This window comes from Sinohyriopsis cumingii, chromosome 16, assembly GCF_028554795.1.
Source record: "Sinohyriopsis cumingii isolate HCF-2022 chromosome 16, ASM2855479v2, whole genome shotgun sequence".
In the NCBI taxonomy this organism is placed as follows: Eukaryota; Metazoa; Mollusca; class Bivalvia; order Unionida; family Unionidae; genus Sinohyriopsis; species Sinohyriopsis cumingii.
The window spans coordinates 51,329,115-51,349,123 of NC_142976.1; the positions used below are offsets into that span (position 1 = coordinate 51,329,115).

The 20,009-nt window shown below is 33.8% G+C and overlaps 1 protein-coding gene across 1 annotated transcript in view; it reads right to left on the bottom strand.

Moving 5' to 3' along the window:
• Positions 1 to 18,487, bottom strand: part of LOC149780393 (uncharacterized) — a 30,312-nt gene extending 11,825 nt beyond the window's left edge. Inside the window, exons 1-4 of the mRNA XM_089937315.1 lie at positions 18,403 to 18,487; positions 17,125 to 17,156; positions 6,194 to 6,235; positions 2,296 to 2,381 (exon numbers count right to left, since the gene is read on the bottom strand). Of these exons, the coding sequence (XP_089793441.1) occupies positions 2,296 to 2,381; positions 6,194 to 6,235; positions 17,125 to 17,149 (153 nt within the window). The 5' untranslated portion in view covers positions 17,150 to 17,156; positions 18,403 to 18,487. The remainder of the gene's footprint in view (positions 1 to 2,295; positions 2,382 to 6,193; positions 6,236 to 17,124; positions 17,157 to 18,402) is intronic.
• Between the last annotated feature and the right edge of the window lie 1,522 nt (positions 18,488 to 20,009).

A 20,009-nucleotide genomic window follows, 5' to 3' on the forward strand; every position in this document is an offset into this window, starting at 1 on the left:
TGTAAAGAGCTCTTCGAGATTACTAACAAGCTAATGTCAAGGAACAAATCTACACCACTTCCAACTATTTTATCTCCAGTCGACCTTCCGGACATGTTTGCAAATTTCTTCCGTGACAAAGTACAAATCATTAGAGATAAGCTTGACATGACAATTTCAATTGACTCGTCGTCACCATACAGTTGGGATACAGAATTTGAGCGGCAACAAATCGCAACATTTGAACCTGTCTGTATGGATTTCGTACGTACAATTCTGATGAAGAGTGCACCAAGTCATGTGAACATGATCGAATTCCAATATCACTGCTGCTTGAGTGCTTAGATCCAGTATTGCCTTCACTAACTGATGTTATTAATACCTCTCTCTCATCCGGGGAATTCCCACCATTTTTCAAAACTATCATTGTAAAGCCTCTGCTGAAGAAACAAACACTAGATCATAACGATTTAAAGAACTAATACCCAGATTCTAATCTACCATTTATTTCAAAAATCTTAGAAAAGGCTGTTCTATCCCAACTTGTATTTCATCTAAATTCAAACAGTCTTTTCAGCAATGTACAGTCTGCATATCGCCCTTGCCACTGTACTGAAACTACTCTTCTAAAAGTAGTTAATTACATTCTCTCTGCATTGGATAGCGGAAAGATTATAGTCCTCACTCTCCTTCATTTGTCTGCAGCATTTGGCAAATAGACCATGATATATTACTTCACCGTCTCCAGCATGTATTTGGCATTCATGGTACAGCCTTACTGTGGTTCAAGTCCTACTTGGTCAACAGGACACAAATTATATCTGCAAATGGAATACACTCCAGCCCAGTTGATCTATGTTGTGGTGTTCCACAGGGTTCTGTTCTTGGACATGTTCTCTTCCTTATGTACACTCAGTCGTTCTCAAGTGTCATAGATCATCATAAGGGGGTTACCAATTGTACGCTGATGACACCCAAATATACAAATCTAGCCACCCATCTGAAGTTGATGATACCATCCAAGGTGTAGTGAGGTGCAATTCTGATGTGAAATCATGGATGACATGTAACAAGCTGCAGATGAATGATGATAAAACTGAGGCCATTCTGATCACACAACAAAGACTTCTCATTCACATCCTTTATCTCAAACAATAAATATCAGCAGCACCAACATTAAATTCACACAATCAGTACGAACCCTAGGTGTTACTCTGGACAGTACTCTCAAATTGCACCAACATGTCATGAACATATGCAAGGCTCCATATCTTGAGCTTAGACGCATCAGCTCAATTCGCAAATATCTTTAGTTGATGCCACTAAAACACTTGTGTGTTCATTAGTACTTTCAAGACTGGACTGGTTCATTTCAATATCTGCTCCAGAAACTTCATACTTAGAGTACCACGATCAGAGCACACCTCCCCTCTGCTCCGTACCCTAAACTGGCTATCCATTCGATCCAGAATCAAGCACAAAATTTATTCTCTGTGCTACGTTTAACTGTCGGACTCTAGTCCAACATACCCATCAGAACTCACTCATGTGTACACACTAGCAAGATACTTACGCTTCTTTTCTGACAATCGTATACTCATTATTCCCACTATGAAAACAAAGTCATATGGACAGCGATCTTTTCCATACCAGGGCCCAGCAACGTGGAACGAATTGCTCACTGAACATAGACTCAAAGACACAGTGATCACATTCAAGATAGCTCTCAAAACTCACTCATTTCGACCGCAAGAACAAACATAAAGGCCTAATAATGTTTCCTACCTTAAATATTCTCAGCATGTTTTTTAATGTTTCATAATGTCATGGGGTTTTTTTTGTAAACATATCATTATGTTTTTTATCTTATTGGTGTTCTAAACATTAGGTGCTATACAAAGTCCTCATTGTTATTATTATTATTATTTCTCTCTCTCTCTCTCTCTCTCTCTCTCTCTCTCTCTCTCCGTCAGAACACGAAAATGCACTTGCATACATACCGGAACAGGGATTGCAGGTTACTGTCTTGCTTTACGTGACTTGCCTACGTCACAATCTGTAGCTATCTATGTCATACTGATCTGCGTTGAGAACCGAATATTCAGGGAAGTACAAGGTTTAATCTCCTGCTATATGTATTATAACGAATTATCATAGTAACAACAACAGCCAGTAGTATATTCTTAAAATTATTGAGCTATATAGATGAGGTCTAAGTTTTAGAAAATCGCTACAAATAAAATCTATTTTAGGTTTGTTCATCCGATTAAGGGCGTAAAATTTCTATCAAACCCTAAAATTATGCATTGTATATACCTCATCATGTGAGCAGATTTGCGTTTCTTTGCAATCCTCAAGATATATAGCGTTCCTGCAAATGCGACACTCCAGCAGCGTAGATCCTGCAAATATATATATATATATATATATATATATATATATATATATATATATATATATATATATATATATATATATATATATGTGTGTGTGTGTGTGTGTGTGTGTGTGTGTGTGTGTGTGTATCAATTATTCAAACATTTGGATTGTCTGAATGATGAGTATGTAATTCTACTTTATTTTTGTCATTGACGTTTTGCTATTATGAGACAAATATTGACACGTAGTGTACTAATTTTAAAAACATCTTTTAATCGTTTCTTCATTTTTCTACTAATCAAATTTCGATCGCTATACTTGTTCGTATGTGTTTTTCTCAAATGGTTTACCTATTGAAATGAAGACCAAGAAACGTGTTGGTGACAGAAATCAAATTTTGGACGTGTTCCGTAAATCTTTCAAAAAAACCCATCTTTTTTCCTTCAAACAATCGCTTCCCAGGTCAATGTTATAGTCTTTTTAGACAATTGTTAATTTATTACGTTCTTACAAAGACATATTTATAGAATTGGAGAAATATGTGCGTCACAAAAACGGACTATACCAACTTTGACGGCTAAATTGAATACGGTTACACTATAAAAATTAAGAAATATAAACTCTCAATCTCACCGATAAACGTAAAATTATTCCAGGGGCTCTGATTTTCGTTTGAAATAAATTCTAGTATATCTAATACATTAAAATCAGACTGACATTGTACAAAGACGTTACATTGGATATAATAGTAAAACTATCTTAGACATTATGGATATAACAAAACAAACGAATTGTCCTTATAATTTCTTTAGATTCAACTTGGGATTTCAGTATAGGGTATGTATATTATGAGATACCTTAGAAGAAATAGCAACGCGGTTTTTGTATTCTTTGGGTGTTTTCTTGTGGAGGGTGTCTGATATTTTTGTGTTTTGTTGTTTTCTTTAGTTTCTTTTGTGGGCTTTTTTTTTGGGGGGGGGCGGATTTGGGTATAGATCATGTGTTCTTACGTAGCAAGAAGAGTAAGAAAAGGAAACCCAGATTTGCCATATTTATGTATTATTGTTAGAACACCATTGTCTCTTTTGTCTATTTGTTCACGCTTTGCAAAAGGAATACGTTTATATAATGCACACATGATTTGTGTTTCATTTGCTGATGATACAAATTCACTACTATTAGATATTGAATCAGTTCTACAAGGTTTGGACAGTATTTGTCATACTTTGAAATGATTCTGATCGTAAAGTGCATAAAGAATTGACTAGATAAATATAGATTGAATCTTTGAGAACAGAAATTAAATTCTTTCCAGCTAATGGAACAATGTGCATTAAACTATTAAATATTTACTTTGATAGTTAAAATCTAAAATAAACTAAGGAATATTTATTCGTTTCGAATGCACATTTATCATCAATACGGAAAACTCGGATTGATTAAGTAATTATTTGTATGTAAAGGCATATGTTGCATCGCCTATTAAGGTACCAGAAGCGATTATACAATGGTTGATAATTTGATTTTAGACTCTCTGGAATGTTGAAATGGCAAAAGAGAAAATGTTAGACAATAGTGACTAATGAATACTTTTGTAAACGATGTCCTCGTTTCCCAGACTTAGATACTGTTTTTCAAACTTTGAAATTGTTATGTATTAAAATATATAATTCGGCATTAACTTATCGTTTTTGCCACAAGAAAAACAAACCTTCCAATTTGTTATGGTTCGGAGAGCAAGATATTGTATTGTGTTTTGATTATGATGTGTCCTCACTCTTTCATTTCGACACCCCAACTTTGTTCTCAACTTTAACAGTTATGGATCTAAATCATACCACATCAAAATCCTAACTTTATTTGGAACAGCATAAATTATCTTTCAAAGATTCTTTGGGATATTGATAGTTAGATTTTTTAACATGATATGTAACTTAAAAATTCAAAACAATTTTTTTCTAGTTTTAAACGTTTTGTTCACATGAGGTAGATGCATTGAATTCAGCATTAGGTAGGCTACAACTATTTTCATAGGCGAATTCAAAATGTAGATAATGTGAACCACATAACAATTAGCAAACGTAGTTGAAATTTAAATGAACTGAAATCAGAAACAAACAATCTTATTAAATTGTTAGAAATAGGAAGTATATTCGAAGTTGAAAATCAGTTAGAGTGAAATACATATCATCGAAACTATGGATTGGATAAATCTTTACTTGTAGAAAATTATCATGCAAATAATAATTTGAAGGATTTGTAATCTAAGGTACTGCGTTTGGTATTTAGCTTGAAATAATGTGTTGCCAAGAATTAATATAACGGATGGCAATTGTGTTCTTTTTTGCACATGGAAACTATGCAATTATATATTTTACTCATGCTTATCGGAACATTCACTGAAGCTTTTCAATACACAGTAATCTCCACTGTAGTATGCTGAAAACAATATTTATAAAACTGTTGGAAAATTGCCTACATATGCTGCTTAAATGAAATAAATTGAACACTTTGAAAATTATAATACATATTTTCTTTCTTTTCCTTAGAAATATTATTTTAATGTTAAAGAATCTTGTTCTCTCTGTTTGTATCTCTCTGTGTCTCCGTCTTTACCATCTCTTCATTTTGTGCTAGTATGTTTTCTTTTGTTGCTTTGTTTCCATTAGCTGTTTCCTCTGTGAGTCTATACAACCTTAAATAGCTATTGTATTTGTGAAATGCATGCTAAATACATGCATTCATCAAGTAATAATCTACCAATATAGTTTGGAAGAGTTAATTAAATTTCAATGCATTACTTTTTTAATTGTGTTTAGGGTTGAACATATCTGCATCTATTTTCACGCATATGTAACACTATTGTTCTGTTTTCTTAACGTTTTTGTATGAAGAACGAATCTGTATAAAAATCTGTTTACTTGTCTTAAATTTCTAGAGATGATTGTTCTAATCCTTACCACCAGTAAATTTGGGCAGCATGGGATACTGTAAAATCCTACCAATAAGAATATAGATTCAAGCAAGAAATCACTCTTGCTTATATAATCATCATGTGGTGTAAACATCTAATAGCTCCAATATTCACTGTGCCTCCTGTGTTTAGAATTCTTTTCCTGACTGCAAGCACTTCATCTGGCTTCGATGCTACTATTTAAAATTAGACGCAGTCAGCTCCATTTTTGAAACAATATATGGCATAGTATATGTTAAACATGCGAATATTTTGTTTGGCGATTTGCTTTGTCTGAAACACATGTAAATATTCCATAAATACCTGCTGTTTGAATCAAGCAAGACTATCCGAATCCACAACAGCCAACCTGTGCCATAGTTACCGTTTGCAAAACATATATAATCAGCATATTGTGCCTGAGTGTATCATATTATGTAGATACATATTGTTATTCTCGTTTAATGATTTTCTTTAGCACATTCTGGGTCTACAGTTCTTGATGTGAACATTACATCGAAAAAGCATTTTATGAATTAAATCTTATGAAGGAAAGATTCTGATACAATATCGAGCTGTCAATATGTTGTTTAACATTTACGTACAAAAGATCATTAAATCTGTGCTGATCTAAAGAATGCAATCGTTACATTTATTAACTAGATCTGGTGTAGAAATCATCAATGTAATTGTATTATACATGTAATATAAATGTTATCTCTGCAACAATTAGGTGAAACAAATATTGATATCATATAACTTAAGTGTATTTGTGTCGGCTGAATATCTGCCATTGCGTTTTTGAAAACGTTTATGAGATAAAGAAAATTCATTCTGCCCCCACCATTTTTAGTCGTTTTTAGTCCCAGCCTGTATACTAACCTTGTGCCTCCACTGAGATAAACACACACGCAAGGAAAATACCTGGAAAATGCACATGCAGAAGGAAGATAAATGCATATATACATCCATAAATGAAACAAAAAGAACCTAAATCAATATGTGTGTGTGTGTGAGTATGCGGGCATATTTAAAGCGAGTTTTTATTTCAAAGAAATTCAAATGCAACATTGCACATGCAGAGCATTATGCTTGGTTATTGGTTATTACAGTGGTGTGTTTGGATATCAAGATAGATCGAGTGGACTTAAACAGTTTTCATGTAAAATCTATATTCGAGTAGAATTTAATAAAGTAAGTAATTTATTTTTTTATTCATTTTTTTATTTTAATTTTGCAAATAGTTTACTAATTATTGGCACAGTTTGTAACTAATACATAAGTATCGAGAAATTATTTTTCAGACAGGCAACCTAGTCTATCGGAAGGGTAATATAATGTTGCTTAATTAACATTTTTAGATCTACACATACGCTAGTAAATGGTTTTAATTTTGCCATTATTAACTTCATAATATTAACTATATGTGATATAACTAACAACATTTGTTTTAAGGTTGACATTTGTCCTTTTGGTGCCTCCTGAATAAAAAGGTATATGAACTCTTTGTGCCAGTCACAGCAATTAAAGGCTAAAAGAAAACACTTTCCAGGACACCTGTTCATGAAGGCAGAAACACGATACAAATTTAATGCACGGGATCAACTTTGCTTTTCATTCAAATATAAATCAAAGATTATGTTTCTTTTCAATATATTCAAACTAAGTTCCTACGAAATGAATCCCTGATCTGATCCCTATATGTTGACCAAGAAAATGTTAAAAACATTGACGTGGTAAATAATAGTATTTGTAAATTAGGGAAACACTTACACTGCTGTCGGGCATTTCTGCGCACCTAAGGTTTTCGTTTCCAATATTGAAGCATAACGCAATGCTTAATATTTGAAAAGATGCAATTGTCATCAGAATATTATATTCAAAATTATATTAATTTTGGACACAGTAGATACCACCACCCCGTTTTCTAGACTCGCGATGTTTCGGCCTATTATGCGCATATCTTTGAAAAGATGTAATGCTTATCAATCTTGCTATAGAAATGAAATATATTACTTTGGACTGTTTCTGTCAGCAGTTCAGTCGAGTAATTAGGTCGGGTTTATAGCTAGTTTTACAAAATTCCGCGAAAACATGCCAATAAATGGCAAGAGGTATTAAGCAAACTAAACCGATCTTGTAAACAAGTTAGTAAAATTCAACATTTTATGAAAAATAAGCTATTACGAGAAGAGAAACAACAATGAATAGGATATAATGTGTTTACAATGTCTTGTTGATGGGGAAAAATTACTACATAATTTAGAAACGAACTACACGACGGGGAATTTGTTGAGAATTTATGTTCTAGCGGCAAGTAGACACGTTGGGTAGCAGACGATTTTGTACGTGTGGGACAACTTGCAAAATTGGAAACTTGGATTAAAATGCAGTATTGTTTTAAGGTACACATTTCCATCTTTTATATAATGAATTTTTTGTATGATTTTAAAAGATGCATAGTAAATCGGATTTTCTGGGTTACATGTTCAAGAAAGTCATGGAGCGGGTATTAACGTTACCATTTAGAAATCACATTTTCATGTGCATTTCGAGTCTAAATGTGGGACATTTTTGCACACTTTATGAATATTACTTTTCTAAATTAATGTACGATTCTTCTTTCTGGATACAAAATGGAGTTTTGACCCAAAATATCACGTGATCAAATGTTTACAGAAATGACGTATCGTTGCGCAGAATTACCCGGCGCGCAGAATAGGCCGACATGGCATACACATTGTTGTTAAAAATGATTTTAATTATTAATAAAAAACGTCAACATTTATATAGATGCATTTAGAACTGAATTCGATACGATGATACTATGATTAAACCTTACTATTGATAGAGCTGAAATCACACTACCGAAGACATTAAAAATTGAATTGTGCTTTGAGAAACAACATTGCTTTACGCAAGCTCAATAGCAGCGTAAGAGTACTCATTTAGCTACGCATTCAACCTATGTGATTTCACCTGATACAGTTATATGGAATCCACCGTGGGATTGCTTTTTGCGCTCACTGCAAAGCTATGGTTGATAAAGATCATTAATTTTGTAAATATACCTCGAAAGGTAATTATTCCCGTATCTCTATATGCTTCCACTCATTTGATGAATACTAGTTAGACACAACATATCAGGTTCATCAATAATGTATGTCCGATTTCTGATATTTTAACATACTGAAGTTTATAGCCAATTGAGGTAAATAACTGACACGTTGTCTTATCACGGAAGCGAAATAAATATCAGAAGCTAACCTTTACAGTTTAAAAGTAGCATTCTTATAAATGAAAAACAAATTAAAAGACTAACTAGTTTACAGAAAACAGTAACATTTGAGAAACACAATAGCGATGTACAAAAGAGCAGACGAATGAATAACCATACAGTCGCTGATGCAAGTGGGGCTTATTAGTTACAAATAGATGGTTGCTATAATAAGGGAAAGATGCGGTAGAATCACTATAGTCAAAAGTAAAGTATTGTTGGGTGTGGATGTGTTTGCTTCTGTGCATATTGTCTATTCAGAGAATAACTGAATATACAAGAATATGTAAATATGTAACACATTCAGTTTTGAGAACATTGCGTTTTCCTATGCGAAATACGATTAAATTTGATTTCATATACATCGGATTCATCTGAGATTCGATATAGTGATTACATCTTTTGCCGCGAGAATATGATCATCTCGTTTTATATGGCGATATACAAAGTATGTTCTATTATATGCTGTTTATTGCAAACCAGGCATAATCTGTATTTGTTTGTAGTTTGTTGTTTCTGACTTTTGCTGACTGGAGATAACAATAAAGAGACAGCTTTAAATTACAATTTACACCTGTTATAGCAAAGTCTATTTTGATAATATAGGGAGATACCTTAATATTTATTTTAACTCGCTGGCAATATCTGTTAGTCGTAAATTTACTATTTTATGACTATGGTGTGATTACCGATACACGAGACTGCGGATATGTATAATATCAAAAATATTACTTTGAAATGCCATATGTTTTTCGATATCTTCGTAAGCATTTTCTAACTTGAAATTGGTGGTTTGTCCGATCTGTATTAACACAGACGCTTCACTTGAAAGTTAAATCGTCCCGCTATCCAATAAAACATTATTGGGTAGAGTCCAAGTTTCAGAGAAAATGTTTTATTAATATTTGGGGTGACGTATCAGTCTACTCTGGTGAAAAACACAACAAGAAAGTCAATTTGATGACGTAAAAGCGACAACGGATACGGATACGTGGCACGCATAATCATTAAATTGTGTCTAATTATATTGACCTCTGAACCTTCTAGTATCTCGGTTGGCACGTTATGTGTTAATCTGTGATTCCACTGGAATCGTTGTAACTGACATATACCTCGAACGTTGGCTTCACCGTAAAACTTCATATAGAGCATTTTACAATTATTCGCGTTCCAAGAACGAACCCACAAAGCACAGTTCGGACTGCTCGATCTCGTTTTGTATTAAACAGTTGCCACAGCACATACAGACTTACTCTAAAAATATTTTGAGTGAATGTACGGTTAATCTATCAAACTTCTGGAATGTAAAGGATGTTGCAGAATAAATTACCTCGCTCTTTCGTTCGAATGTATCATACCGATTTATCAAAGATGCTTGAAAGACGTTATATTCGTTTTCAGCGAATACCCGAAATACAATGATAAATTGATTAACTTGGGAATTAACTTACAACTGGAACACAATTAACTAGACCAAACCTAACAGTAGTAAATGTTTAAAACTATGTATATTATTGTGCAACGAATAAAATATAGTCCCTGAAGCTAAGTGACTCGACTTCTACATCTGAAGCGAGGTATCAAACTGAATTATCTGATGATGTTTTCAGAGATTGTTTCAGCTGTAATGATGAAGATACCCTTGAGTAAATCAATCAATCAAATCTTTTGGTGTAATTATATAAGAACAGATGCAGAACTCTTTAATTTTCACCATGTGTATGAAATGTGGTGCAACGAAGCAGACGAGGAGGGAATCAAACATGGGAAACACTTTCTGAAGCAATTATTAATAGCAAGGAAGCTGAAACTAATGAGTAAACATACCAACGCTCTAAAATATTCATGTAATTGCATACATACGCACATGTTCTGGTCGTACTCTAGTTTGTGTAATACTCAATAATGGCTAGTTTTTAGTGATAGTAAGCTGGAATGTATCTTAAACGGGTTTTGCAGACAAAGTTACATCAATGTTTGGAACATTTTATGTCGAATCAAAGCCAATCAAGCTTATTTATTTGAGATTTGAGCCTGATTTATAATATGGAATTAATATAAAGCCAAATAATGGACTGTGCAAAGTTTTATATCTGCACAGCTTCAATAACAGTGTATTAATTGATGTGGAGGAGAATATAAAACGGCTGTGAGTGATATCCATACTTAATCTGGCTGAAGAAATTGGCAAAGGCTGCGAAATTTCTTATGAACCCGCCGATGTGGATTTTACAGCTGAATAAACATTTACATTTATCGAAAGCCCAATGGTATTCGTACGAAACAAGTGTAACGGTGCATGCCTTGGACAATATGAACTCTGCGGCAGGACATATCATTGTTTATATTCGCGTATATCATCTGTGATGCTTTTGTACAGTTATAAAAATTGATGGTAGTTCGATATCTGTCGGAAAGACGTGCAATGTCTCTCACACAATTGCCCGTCCTTGAGAATCTGCTACTCCTTCATCCTAAACCTGCTGGTTTATGTAAGGTATAAATCCGAAGCCAAATCTTAGGCACATCGATGGATCACGTAGGGTTAGTAGAACGAAGTTTACCACCTTCTAACTCTTCAGGTACATACAAATGCATAAACCTTTTTCCGAGACGTTGCAATAGCGGTTTCTGTAAAATCAATTTATAAGTAAATTTATGAGTAAATGTCAGTCGTTTGTAGATTCCAGTTTGCTGGTTTTTATCCAGTCGTGCGTGTGACTAAATTATTCAGAGCTTAAATGACTCATGGAAATCATGCTTGTTTATATCGGTATTATGTGTTTTCAATGAGTAAAAGTTTGGCTAAAAGAGGTATAACTTCTAATGCAATTTTGGCTTTTATACATCATTTGATGATCTATCTTGCTGTTTTTCCTCCATCAATTGGACATCACACAATTGCATTTAAGTCATGGTTCAGATCCACTGCAGCACGTTGACTTGCATGGATATCTTTTGATGCTATAAAAACAAGCTACTGTTGATAACAGGTAGCATCAGTAGCAATTACTAGTCACTTCACCAAGCTTATGTTGGTTGTTAGAATCATGTGTATGCAACCGTACCAGGCCTACAGTATCTGTATCCTGGGAAATTCTTTTCAAAGATCTGTTTACTTGATAGTGTTTCCACTAAAATTTTCATGCAGCCGCGACATTATCGCCAACCGTTCTTTAATCAAAGTGAATTACCTTGCTCCACATTGAACACATATTCCAATAATCGCTCCTCGTCTGTTGCGTGTTTGAACTCCTGTTGGATTTTGTGCAATATCGCAGACAATATGAAGACATAACTGCATGTTATACTGTATTCTTCAATATCGTCACGAAACAGGAAATTCGCATACTTTTGTAGGAAAACAAAAGACTTTTCCGTCATTTACATTTCCGTGAAACAACACCTAAATTGTCCAAACGTGGTGATATATTTCCAAATTCAGTTCGTGCACTAATCGTTGGTAGTGAGTTCATGAATATGGTTTTACGATGGTTGACGTAGGATCGGTTGTATGTGATAGCGCCGTCACCTGATGATCGACCGTGTTGTACTGTTTTCAGTCATTTCAAAAATATTGCGTGACAAGTATTGTAACAACACCGTTTGTTTCTTTTCCACTACCAACGAGTCACGTATCACAGATGCTTGGATACAAACAAAAACAATCTTATCGTACTTTACTAAGTGATACTTTAAAATCAAGTCAATCTCGCGACAGTATATCGACACTAAACACCAATATATGCTATTTGACCCAATGCTATACATATTTGCCTCAAGTAATCCGTGACAACTGAAGCATATTGATGATATTTCGTGGCATTGATCCACATGGTCTTGGAAATTTTCATAGGACATGGTGTGCCGTACATGGCATGATTTTTATGACATGTTTGATCAGATCACCTGGAACCCATATAGTTTTCTCAAACATTGATTTGACTGGACCTTCCAGTAGAGGGGATGAATGTGGAGCGGGTTCTGAAACGCACGTGTCTTACTCGTCTATTTAATAATTATAACAACGAAAAAAGTAGAAGAGTATGAGATTCGACGCTGCATGTGAACATCAAGGATTAATTCTCAGTGCCATTGAAATTCGTAAAATTGTCATCGATATATTACAGCCGCTACTGACTGCATGTGAAGACCTTACAGTTGTTTTTAAACAAACATTTGCACATTAAAAATAAAAAATAAAATATACTGAACGTGAATAGAATACTTAAAAAAATAATCAACGGGATGTGCATTAAAACAAGTAAAAGAGCTGACTGGAACAGATGACGCAGGTCCAATTCAAAAGATAAATAAACGCCCCCAATAACATCATGAAAGCAACAAAAGCAACTGTAGAGATTATTCCACACTTGTCAGAGGAGATCGAGGAAGTCATAGAAGTCATAGAAGACGTATGTTAATGTATAATATTTACAGAGGAGCGAGCCATTTATAAAAGGTACCTTTAGTACTACCCTAGTATCTCTGATGCAAACACAACAACAACATTTTAATAAAGAATGTCGCATGTGGGTTTTGAAAGACACCATCTCCGCAAGTTTCCTTTCACCACCAGAATGGAGAGATTTTAGTGATCAAAGATCCTTTACAGAATTACAAAAAGGTAGGGACTAAGTGGGTTTATAAGGAACCTCCTGGGTCTAAAAATTCCTCTGGTGAGATGTTTGAGGAACACGTTGACATACATGCATTGGCTAAAGTTCGAAAGGTAATGAAGGAAAGCAATCCATCGATTTCTAAGCAGCTAATCACTAATGACATATTGGACAGAAATACATATCGTGCGCTGATGCATGAACGTTTTGAAGATATTAATACGATTACAACACCGATGGTGAGTTCTGACACGAATAAGAAGCTGCGTGTGGTACGAAAATAATGTACTTGTGTTTTCACAAGAAAGAGGAAGATCTTGGAGTTTGATATAACTTCCTACATGTGTATATATTATAGCAATCAGTGATGAAGTCCAACAAAAAATGTCGGTGTTGACGAGTCAAAATTATAAAATCTATATACATGGAGACGATCCCACGTTCACCTCCACCATCGCAATAGTTGGCTAACATTTGACTGTAGTAGTTGAGAAGAGCTCTTGGTTGACCAAAAGATCTTTCCAAAAATACATTTTTCGACAGTGATCTAAATGTACTGAATATAATACCTCTCCTGACATAGTCAGAAGCAGCTAAGCTACGCAGATCAGTTTAACCTGTGGCGCTGTCAGTGGTAGTATGACAGCAGAGACCTGGGAGTTCGGGGTTAAATACTGTTTGAGTTTTCAACAACGGTCAAACCAGGTGATTTGATATCGATTACTCTTACGGTTAAGACAGGCAAGCTGTAAATTTGCGAGGTGAAACAATGGAGATAGCATTGTACAGTAGAAATCGACTTGGTATGTAAATATAATATTCGCATATAAACGTGTAAAAACTGTTCGTGCTGAAAACGCGAATAAACAACGCGAAATTAAGCAACTGGCCTTAGTGATGTTATTCGTGGATTGTTTACAGGTGCTCTAAAGGTACTTGCGGGATTGTTTTCACGTGCTGAACCAATTGCTAAGCAAGTTATAATGCGGGGCGTTGATATCATCAGAAACAAATAGTTTCCGCGGATCGAATTAAAAATATGGGATTACAAGCTGCTTAATCGCTTCGAGATTGAATACAGTGAGTTGTATTCTACAACAAAAACGGTTACACTACCTTTAACAGAAACAATGCCAACTGCGGTTGGTAAAATCACTATGGAAACGTCTCAACAACGATTGTCAAATTAGGTGATTCTACATCTAGCAATGGGGAGAGGATTCATAATGCTCAACTTTATATAAAGATATTAAGCACACTAAATAATATATAAACAAACTGATTCAATCACCCTTAACACAATTGTAAGTTTTAAAGCCACAATACATATCGCATTATTGAATTTTGTCATGGATCAATAACCTGCACAACTGATTATAAAACGGTGAGCAATTCAAAGGAGAGATAAGTTGTTCCATTGAATATTCCACAGAAACACGTAAAGGAAATATTACCTCAGAAAATGAAGTATTTCATTTCCTGCGTATTCTGAAAATCTATTTACACTTGGATTTAAGACCAATCACCGAACCAGGGTTTAAGACCGATCACTGTTTCGCATATAAAAGGAGTATTCTTTCAAAAGGAAACTAAAACATGCAAATTTCATTGGAATGTAATAATCCACTGTTCGTTTCCTTAGAGTACATAACGAAAGTAAAGAAGACCGCACAACATATGAGACTGCAGCACCTTAGCGTAGAACCATCATATGAATCTCGTATACAGATCTGATATTTAGTATTAGGGATATAAATTTATTGTTTTAAATACAATTGCTCGAAAGTATAGGAATTATAATATAATATGCTTTTTTCTAGAACACACTCAATATCGACATGAAAGGCAACTCCTTGAAAAGATGATATCGTCTAAACGAAAGATATTATGCACAAAATTGTCAAAATTACATGGGAAAGGAGAAACATTGAATGGGGCATATGTTCGGCCTGCAAGAAATGTATTTTCTAGATGCAAAAAATAACCATATACTTTTGTAATCTAGAACACAGAAACAAACTTTGCTGTTGTCCACAATAATCGATCGTCAAAACAAAAATCAACAGGGGTGGAAGACGATGAACCTTACTACAGCAATTTGTTTGAAGAAGAAACGAACAAAAGCGCAAAACCTACGATAAGTTGATCTTGGGACTTTTATCAACTGTTCTAATATTCTCGAATTAATTAGTATTAGCAAGTTTCAGTGAATGGCCCTATGGCATCCAGAAACGTACATATTCTCAAAAACGAAACCGAAAAACGGAGAGGATGAGATTGTTTCCCAGTATAATTTTTTGCATTTTTTTGAAACTATATTCGATTCTGTTTTTTGAAATCAATACATTTTGGAAATTAACGTGAACAAATGGCTTCCATCAAAACATGGGTGGCATGATGTTTAACAATAGGTACAATCTTAGTGTCTTCCGTTTAACTGATTTCGAAACAGAATTAGTCTATTTGGTCTTATTGTTCAAATACAAGATATATTCTATTTTAACGTAATCGTTTATGAAATGGATTCAACTGTTTGTTTCTTTAATATTGAATCATGTGTACGTATTACTTGACAAATAACATAGTCTAACATAAAGAGTTATTTTCTGTGCAGATTTCTTCGTTCCTATCTTAAGAACAACGAAACATACATGAGTAAATATTGGAGACACAACATATGTGTATTCTTAATATTCACAATGTGAATTATTCAATCTTGATGGCTTTGTACAGTCTTTGATATTTTTCCTGAGATCTTTTATATCGATATTCTTAATTGTCAGATATAAGTATCAACGTGCAAAAACAGTTATTTGGCTTTGAAACAGAATCTGTTGCAGTTGATTTGTTTAATTAGCGAGTAAGTTTTCAAGTATCTACGGCACTATTCCAAGATTTAACTATCCCACAAAATTTAGACAAAGAGTTTGATCTTACAGTGGGATAGGCATATTTGTAGATCGTGTGGAATATTCAGTTGGTGGACCGGTTTGATTTCACAAACATTTTTCACTTTGCATTGCCTTTAACAAACACATTTAATAAACATAATACACTCCTGCTGAACATTATGTGGAATGAAGAGAAACTTAAAATATTTTAAAATCTACATTGCTTAGGAGAATGGTGTTTTCGAGTTGTGAACGAAATAGTGTATTTCCAAATATTGACCAGGTTTAATTTTTTTGAAACCGATTTTATTCAGAAAAATGAAATAATTTTAATACGAAAATAGTCTGCTACTTGACGTTAATTACTTACATCATCCTTGCTATTTCGATAAAATATATTTGAAAATATCTGTATCGTTGAATCCTAACGTAAATATAGTAGTTAAATGTTATTTAACAAAATTTGGTTTCAAAATTAAATACCTATTGTAATGATTTTATTAATGAGAATGGTATCTGGCTGCGCGTTTGACAAGTTCAAATGTATTCATAAAGTCAATGTTCCCTTTATAATTCTCTTAACTATCTTTCATTCTCCTGCTATTTGATTTGACATACGCTACAACAGAAAACCAACGTACTTTGATTATATTAAGGATTATTTAAAAGTGACAGCTCAATTTATGTATGTATGTATGTATGTATGTATGTATGTATGTATGTGATATATGTATGTATGTATGCATGTATGTATCTATGTATGTATGTATGTATGTATGTATGTATGTATGTATGTATGTATGTATGTATGTGTGTGTGTGTATGTATGTATGTATGTATGTATCTATGGATGCATGTATGTATGTGTATGTATGTATGTATGTATGTATCTATGGATGCATGTATGTATGTATGTATGTATGTATGTATGTATGTATCGACTTGTATCTGTGTAGAAGGTGTCATTCTGTACCCAGCTTCGGAAATTTTAGTTATTAATCCAAATTCTAAAGAAATAATACTTACCACAAATTAGTATAGATTGCGCCATGAGTTCACTTAAAGAAATATAAATAAAGACAATTATTGAACATTTTTAAGATCGTGAACCTAGCCGTTACAAACGGCTATGCATCTCTCAACATTTTTGTTTAATATATTTCATCTCTTACAACAGTTACAGTGTAAATATAATAATGTATGATTACTTGAGGAAATGTAGGAAGATCATCATTGTCTTCATCGTCATCACCACCATCTCGATAATCATCATCATCTTAACGTGCCAATGAAAGTTGTTCTATTTCGAACACATTTAATTTCTTGTATCCGTGCCAATCCATACATTGAATATTTGTACCGTCCACTTCCATATTCTAGAATGTATAAATGATTCGTATACAAGAAGTAAACATTTAATGTAGTAGTCAAACATCGTGGTTCTTATATTCTTTTTATATGAAACAGATACAAGTTGTCGAGAATTTCATGTAATATGCCTCTAGAACGGATGATTCCATGTTGCGTAAATGATGAAGTACTGAAATATGGTAGCATGGCAACCAAACGACCATAGGATAGTCATACAAGTATATCCGAACCGAGACAAAAAATGAACGGTTTAGAATTCCCCGAGTGTGTGTGTGTGTGTGTGTGTGTGAGCGAACAGAAATAGTTCTTTGTCCAGCGAAATACATTGTAAAACGTATTGTCGCTCTGACGGATCATGTTCCAGAATTGAGAATAATGTGATATTAACAAATTATAAGCATAAAACAGAGACATAGTTCATTTTGGCAAAGTGTATTTTATATAGTTCCTTTCTTTGTAAATTATTCGTATTTAGCAAGGGCGCATTGTGATATATTTTAAGAGATGAGCTGAAAAACATTATTTCGCGAATTCAATAAATACAGAATATTTCATTAATCTTGGTTCAAATAAATGGAATTAGTTGCGAAATAAGCACCATACGTTTTTTAATTTTTGATAGAAAACAACTTTTCCTGGTTTCGTTTCAAACTATGTGACATATAAGAGTTGATTATGCGAAAACCTATTACGATGACGTACACCATAAAGAAAAGTTGAAAGTTCAAGAAAATAGAACAAAACGTAGACAAAACTCGAACTTATTTCGAGGTTTTTGTCTCAAATTGTCCATTTTTTTTTAAATTATTTTGTTTTCTGACCCGAGAGTTTTATCGAAATTTTGAGTCTTTAGTACTAGTATTGTTTTCTGGTGGTCGTATCATGTTTCCAAATCAAAATGGTTATGCAGAAATTAATTACCACGGTACTTACCTGTATATGTCCGAAGTTGATTTTATTAGCGTTTAATGCAAAACTGGTCCTCTCCAGTGTGTGATGCTTACCTTATACACAGCGATAAGGTCATATGGTTCTGTTCCCACCGACAGCGCGTGACTGATAAGTATCACCTTTCATTTAGTGGAAAGAATGCCCTGTCAGAAACGCGTAAACAGACACACCTTTGCACTCGAGTGTCAGGTCATGTTGCAGATGTTATATATGTTAATTGACCAAACCTCAATTCTGGTCAAAAGTGTTTTATATATCTCCGCAAAAGTGATTTATGTATCTAGGGACAAACACATTATGAGTGTTAATTTCATATATTCTTTGCAAGAATATTTCATTATCGTTTCAAAGTACCGATAAGCCACGTGAATCATTTGAGGAATCATGTGGTGGCAACTTCAAAATGGCATCATAAATTGAAATAAAAGATCACGATGGAACTAACCGAAGTTGCGGAGAAGGTAAACCTTATTACAATCCAGTATAAGATTGAGTAAAAATGTAAAAGAATGCTTTGATTGATTGAATGAATGAATGAATGAATGAATGAATGAATGAATGAATGAATGAATGAATGAATGATTGATTGATTGATTTCAAAGACCTTGAGCACTGATAAAGTCGATTATAGCTGAAGCGAACATTAGCTTTATTTATAAAAAGCTAAATTCCGTGACCATGAGAAAATGGAATATACTCCCATGTATGTGAAAGCTATAAAAAAAATCGATGAGTGTGCTTACAATATCATGTTGTTGAGATCTTGGATTAGTAGAGCATCCTTTCCCTTGGTGTTAATATATTAAAATATTCAAATGCCGAAACGGAACTTTATCAATAATAATACTTTCCGTTATTTATTCTTTATTTAACTGTTGAGAAAACGACGTTTTTAGACAAGCTTGAGATGTGGAGAAATGTAGCAGGATCAAAACCATATTATTATTATTATTGTTAGCAAGCCTCGGACGAAAGCCTTATGCGTAATGAATGCAACTGATTTTGTTCGTTTCTTGTGTTTTGTTTTAAGAACTTGTCACTTTGGCAGGACTTTGATATCCTCAATTGTCATCAATATCCATACCCGGCTCCCGTTTCTAGAGAATTTTAACCAGTTGTGTTACAGTTAATATTCAAAGTGTGTCTCTGAGCGTTTTACTTATTACTTCCAGTGCATTTCTATTTCAAAATTGATATGATATGTGTTTCTATCAAATATGCATTTTACGTTTTCTATCGATGAACCTTTACTGTTAGCCTTATTGCTCTGATCTTTTTGACTTCACTTATTGTTACCAAATGCTGTCATTTGTGGCGTATTTGGTAGAACTAACGGTTACAAACCCCGTTTACCTCATATTAGTTTTAGCACGAAATTTAGGGTCAAACAACACACCTTACACTTAGGTAAATTAAGTGATAGTTGCATCACATGTGGGTTAATGAAACTCGCTAAGCTCTTTAAAGGACTTTTAATTATACAATATACAAGCGTGTTAGGATTCTAGATTAAAAGATTTCTGTTTTCAGTGTGTTCGGAATCGGATAAATACAACAGTTCATGTTATGAGACTAATACATTTGTTTTA